Source organism: Microtus ochrogaster, chromosome 16 (assembly GCF_000317375.1).
Source record: "Microtus ochrogaster isolate Prairie Vole_2 chromosome 16, MicOch1.0, whole genome shotgun sequence".
In the NCBI taxonomy this organism is placed as follows: domain Eukaryota; kingdom Metazoa; phylum Chordata; class Mammalia; order Rodentia; family Cricetidae; genus Microtus; species Microtus ochrogaster.
In genome coordinates, this window is record NC_022018.1 from 28,316,671 (window position 1) to 28,322,670 (window position 6,000).

A 6,000-nucleotide genomic window follows, 5' to 3' on the forward strand; every position below is an offset into this window, starting at 1 on the left:
TGTCACCTGCCCCAACCCTACCCTCGGGATGGACATGGGACATGCTTCTTCAATCCACGCCATTTGACTAGATCAGAGGTTGGCGGCGGGGGTCCCGTTGCCTGCCGTTTTTAAACCGTGTCACCTATGAGAGGAATAAACTGCATAACGTTCCCAAGTTGAGCATCTGTTGCTGACAGGGACGGTCAGGAGATGGGGCTTTACGTGAAGCCCTTATATTCTTAATGATCACAGTCCTGGTGACTGAAACCTGTACAATGTAATTCTTTCATGTGAAATTAATTATTCTAATAAAAGAACGGATGACTCGAGACCCACTGGGTGGTGCACACACTATACAGCCTACATAAGCAAACTTAAGATAATGAACTTGACTCATTTTCTTCCCCCCTTTTTTGTTCTCTCCTCTTTAAACTGCGACCAAGAAATCACCGTACGACTGTAGCAATTTCGACAAGGAATTCCTAAGTGAGAAACCCCGGCTGTCATTTGCCGACAGAGCGCTCATCAACAGCATGGACCAGAACATGTTCAGAAACTTTTCCTTCATTAACCCAGGGATGGAGACTTTCGTTTGCTCCTGAACCTCACCCCTCCCCAGACCAGAAGGGATTTGCCTTCTCTCTGGGAACTGGTTTGAATAACACTTCTGGGGGTCTCTTTTTCAAGTTGGAAAAGAAAAGAAACACTCAACAGCAAAGGCGGGGAGACCGTTGAGTTCCCCACATGACTCGTTACCTGTAGCAGAAACCAAGTCTACTTCACTAGTGACATCACCCGTTATAGCTCCTGGCATCTTTCCCAGCAGCCCTTGAAGTTAGATCGCTGTTAACTCTTGTCGTTTACTGGAAAGATGGTTCCTGATAATGTGAAAGAATCAAAACCTAATTCTGCCTTGCCCTAGACAGCAATTGCTGGTGGTGATGAACCAAGGTGCAAATGGAACCCGTTTCTCAAGACTGGAACAGCAGATCGCCCCTTATAGAAGTGGATCCCACTTGACCATAGAGAAGGAGCCACTTACCCACGTTGCTCTGTGCACGTCTGCAGAAATGTAAATGGCAGAAGGGAAGGAAAGGGGAAGCCCTGAGCGGGTTGTGATGGGATTCTCTCCAATAAACATAGCTTGGAACTTGAGATTTACAAATCTGTTCATTCTGGCTAACCCTGACATTCACAAAACAGAGGAGAGTCCGTGGCATTGAGCAGAGCTCATGTCACCAGCTTCAGGGAAGGGCATGTTGCCTGTGTGGAGCATCTTGTCTGCACAGACGTAAATGCAAGTGACAAAGATGGGATCGTGGGCTGCCGCCCATCCAAAACTGCCTTCCCTCTGTTCTCAGCTGATCTCTTTATCAGCACAGTCATTCATTCCTATCTCCCCATCAGACAAGAAATAAATGCATGATTCTTCTGAGATAAAGAAAACCAATCCCTTATCGTGCTGTTCCCGGTGATCTGATGACAAATAAGTCCCTCTCTAGGTGTCCCGCGAGATAAATGACCAGTGCATGCTATTAGCGGCAGTCCGTCTTGCTGGATTAGAGTACTAACTATACACTGAAAGTTATTTGTGCTGTTTGTATATTTTGATGAGATGTTGTGACAATAACAAAGAAGTGGTTGTGTAAAATGGAATAAAAGAAGAAGAAAGAAAAAGATGCCTCTTAATGGTTTGATTCTCTACGATGTCCCTCAAAGATATTCTTCCACCATGGTGACCATCAGAATGCAGCCAGGGTCGGGTTTGCTTTAAAACTGAGGAACTGAGAAAAAGAGGTGCCCAGAGGGGTGAGACATTCAGGAAAATAAACCATCATTGCAATACGCTCCTCTGTCCTCTCCCCTGAAAGATTTCCTAATGGAGGGAGCCACACAGGCTGCCTTCAGACCCTGCCGGGCCTCACTTCCCCCTGCGGCACCTTCTTCTATCCCTGGTGGAGTGCTCCCCTTCCTCGTTCACCTTTGTGCGGCATTTTGTATAAGAACAATGCTCCGGTCCAGCCTGCCTTCTGGAATTTTCTGAGGACGTTTTCCTGCATTCTCTCTTGCTTGCCCCTCTGTTGACTTCTTGTCCTTCCTCCCACGCTAAATCCCTCGGAACACCCCTCCCCACCCTTGCCTTGATCGCTCCCTTGTAATCTCCTTTCCCTCCTGCCACCACTCCGCGCAGACAGAGGCCAGCCTGGTCTACAAGAGCTAGTTCCAGGACAGGAACCAAAAGAAGCTACAGAGAAACCCTGTCTCGAAAAATCAAAAAAAAAAAAAAAAAAATCTAATCTCCAGCTAAAGCTCCTCTGCTAGCAGATTGCATTAACCCAACATGCCCAGAACGCATTCATTCCATGATTAGGAAATAGTTCTGCCTTGTATTTCCTATTTCTACGGATGCTCCCCACACCATAGCCTCTATTAGCTGGACCCAGAATTGGAATTATCATTAGCAATCCCTTCTCGCCTTCTAACTTCCTTGATTTTTACTTTCAGACCAAATCCTATCTTCACAATCCTTTGTATAGTGTGATGGTTAGCGTTGTCAACTTGATGGGTTTAACATCGCCATGGAAACAAACCTCCATGTACCTCTAAGAGTTTCTACAGTTCAGGTTTTCTTGATTTGGCGAAATGATGTGGGAACGCACAGCATTCACTAGGTTGGGCTCTTGGACTCTCTGAAATGGAGAGAAATCAGAAACAAACATCTGGTTTCTTTTCCCAAATGAAAATTAACCCCTCGAGACAATGGGGATGTTCTTTCGGGAAATCACCAAGGCCAGCTGGCCTGAGTCTGAAAAAGCATGGGATAAAACCGGACTTGCTGAACATAGCGGACAATGAGGAATACAGAGAACTCAAGAACAAGGGCAAGGGGTTTTTGATCCTACTGCACGTGCTGGCTTTGGGGGGGCCTGGGCGGTTTGGATGCTCAACTTACTAAACCTGGATGGAGGTGGGCGGTCCTTGGGGGGCGGTGGCGGGGAGGAGGCGGAAATCCTCAATAAATAAATAAATTAAAAAAAAAAAAAGAAAATTAACATGACACGGCAAGCACACATGTTGAAAATCTATATAACGCTCCCTGACTGAGCCCCCATGGACAAAGTTCCTGGACTTCCTCTTTACCTTGAGCCCCATTGCAGCATCCAAGTTTCTCAGCACGGTGCAGACATGTGAATGAGTCCTCACCGCTCTGTCTCCCTGGTACTATTTTATTTGCCTCCCATGCCCCATTCCCACTTATCCAAATCCCCCTTGTCTCTCGGATGGAGATCAAATGGCTGGCCCACCATGTTGCATCCTCCGCCTTAGCTCTCTAAGCTCTCCCATCATCCCCTGCTTCCTTTGGTACATTCATCATTTTTCTGGTGAGCTGTAAAACCCCACTGGGAAAGATCTCTGTCCAATTTATCTGTGCATGTTCCATAGCTCCTTTTCCATTAGTGCTTAAAGAGCTGCCAGGTGAAGGGATGAATAAGCAAATAGGTTTTATGGCTCTGGTGTATATGTGTACCACATTTCCCCTTACCCTTCATCCCTAGATGATAGGCATCCAGGCTTACTCCATACTCACCTACTGCGGCTGCCACAATAACCATGGGTGTTCAGATATCTCTACTGTCTATCAACTCATTTGGCTATATTGTAGCCTCTCACTTCCTACAGGACTAAAGCTCCAATAGCAAAGGAAGCAGTGCCCTCCACGTCCACGACCTGCCTTCCCTCTCGGGCTTCATTTTCCACCCTTTGTCCACTCGCTTCCTAATTTTCAAACACTGGAATCCTCACAAGGGGCTGGGTCCTCCCACATCAATCCCTAATTAAGAAAATGCCCTACACCATGGTGATGTCGGGCCCTAGCTGCCACCAAGGGCCATGTCTGGGTCTATGGTCCCGCTGCAGCTGGGATCTGTGATGATGGCCATGGTCTGTGTTAACACAGGGGTCATTAGAACCATGCTGTGTTGAGCCAGCCCCATGCTTCTCTGGCCCTGCCTCTTGCGGATGATAAGAGAATTGGAGCCATCCCTCAGGGAAGAGCTGGCACCTGCACTAGGGAAAAATAGCCCATCTCTCACCACAGGCACACACCCCGCCTGGGCAACACACGAGGACTGACCCTGTTGTCAGGAACACAGGTGAACTGGCTCTGAAGTCATGAGAGCAGCAGAGCTAACCCCCCAAGTCTGTCTGCCATGCAGCATGGGTGGGGGAAAATGCCCTTCCCCGTTCTGCCCCTCGCTACCTGTGGCAGGTGAGAGAGCTGGCCCTGGGGTCATAAGGGTGAGAGAACTAGCCCTGCTCCTTATCAACTGCAGCACACCCTGCCTGGGCAACAGAGCAGAGCTGATCCTGTTGTTGGGGGCGCAGGCGAGCCAGCCCTAAGGGCACGAGAGCAGGAGAGCTGACCCCACCTCCCCCTCATATGTACCCTACGGCAATCAAAAAAGAGAGCCCTGCACCTTGCCTGTGCAAGGCAGTGGAGCTGGCCCTGGTGTAAGTGTGGCTGGGCAGGATATTAGGACCTGAGCGCAGGAGAACTAGCCCTGCTCCTTGCTGCGGGCGGTATTGGGTGAGCTAGCCAAGGCACTGCTGAGCTTGCCCAGGGAGTGGCAATGAGGGAAAGCTGGCAGGCCCAGAACCAGGGCTAAGAGTTAGCCCACGCAACAGCCACCTCATTTATGAACTACTGGAGCACGAGAAGGGGCCAGATCTGTAAATCCAAACCAGCAGGCTTGCCATGACATAGGACAGCAGGATATCGAAGAGGAGACCCAATCAGAGCCCATTATCAGTGCTATAAGCCTTGACCCAGACCAATGACCCCAATGTCTCACAGCAATGAACACTTGCAAGTAAAGATGAATGGACTAAAGGGTAAACCGTGGGACTCAGCAGGCCATGCGACAGCTTTCATGACAAAAATTCTTCTTCCTTTTTGGTTTGTTTGTTTGTTTGTTTGATCTTTGGTTTTTCTTTTAAATCTTGTTTTGTTTTAGGGGAGTTTGCAAGGGAGGAGGGAGAATTTGAGGGAATTGAGAGATGAGTGGGATTGGAATACATGATGCAAAATTCAATCAATAAAAGTTAAAAGAATTTTTAAAAGGAAGGAAGAGAAAGAGGAAGAAAAAAAAGAAGGAGGGAGGGAAGGAAAGAGAGCGGGAGGGAGAGAGAAAGAGAGAAAGGGAGGAAGGAAGGAAGAAAGGAAGGAAGAGAGGGAGGAAGGGAAGGGAAGGAAGGAAGGAAGGAAGGAAGGAAGGAAGGAAGGAAGGAAGGGAAGGAAGTAGCCAGCATACTAAGCAAACACTTCCCCACAAAGCTCATATGATTAAAAATTCCCTTTTAAACTTAAAATCCTCTCATCCCAGACAGGAGAGGAGGAGGAGGAAGGGAGGAAGGAAGGAAGGAAGGAAGGAAGGAAGGAAGGAAGGAAGGAAGGAAGGAAGGAAGGAGAGGAGAAGAAAAGGAAGAAGAAAAATGCCAAAAGGATGGAGGGTAAAGGAACTTTATATATTGTTAATAAGGATGAAAATTAGTCATAGTGATTCCTCAAAAACTAAAATTAGAATGAACCAGGTAGACTACTCCTAGGTATATATCACACAATGTTAGTATGCACAACACACGTGCTCAAGTATCTTCGACTTGAAAGTAGGAGCAGGTTTAACTAGCAACCAAAAAGGAAACCAGAGTCAAGGGGAAAGAATGACAGAGGGCAGCTGGGAAATGGATGCAATTAAAACGCTTCTTGCATGTATAGAACTGCGACAGTGAGCCTACTGCTATGGATAAATGGTGTGAATTAACAATTATAATAAAAATAAAATTCCCTTTCAACCATTTGCTTTGATCTTTTTTCCTGTCAACCTTTTTTCCAGGAGCGTATGGCTAGTGCTGTCTAGACTGAGTCTCTGGAGCCACCCTGCAGACTGTGATAGAGATGACCCCTAGAAGAAGAAAAGGCAAGCCGTGGATTCGGGAGTCAGGAAAAGCTGTCTTTCA

General features: G+C 47.4%; 1 protein-coding gene across 1 annotated transcript in view; it reads left to right on the forward strand.

Annotated features, from left to right (window-relative positions):
* The window catches only part of Prkcq (protein kinase C theta), a 127,537-nt gene extending 125,878 nt beyond the window's left edge, over positions 1–1,659 (forward strand). Inside the window, exon 18 of the mRNA XM_013349055.2 lies at positions 426–1,659. Coding sequence (XP_013204509.1) covers positions 426–584 — 159 coding nt within the window. The 3' untranslated portion in view covers positions 585–1,659. The remainder of the gene's footprint in view (positions 1–425) is intronic.
* Positions 1,660–6,000: the final 4,341 nt, after the last annotated feature.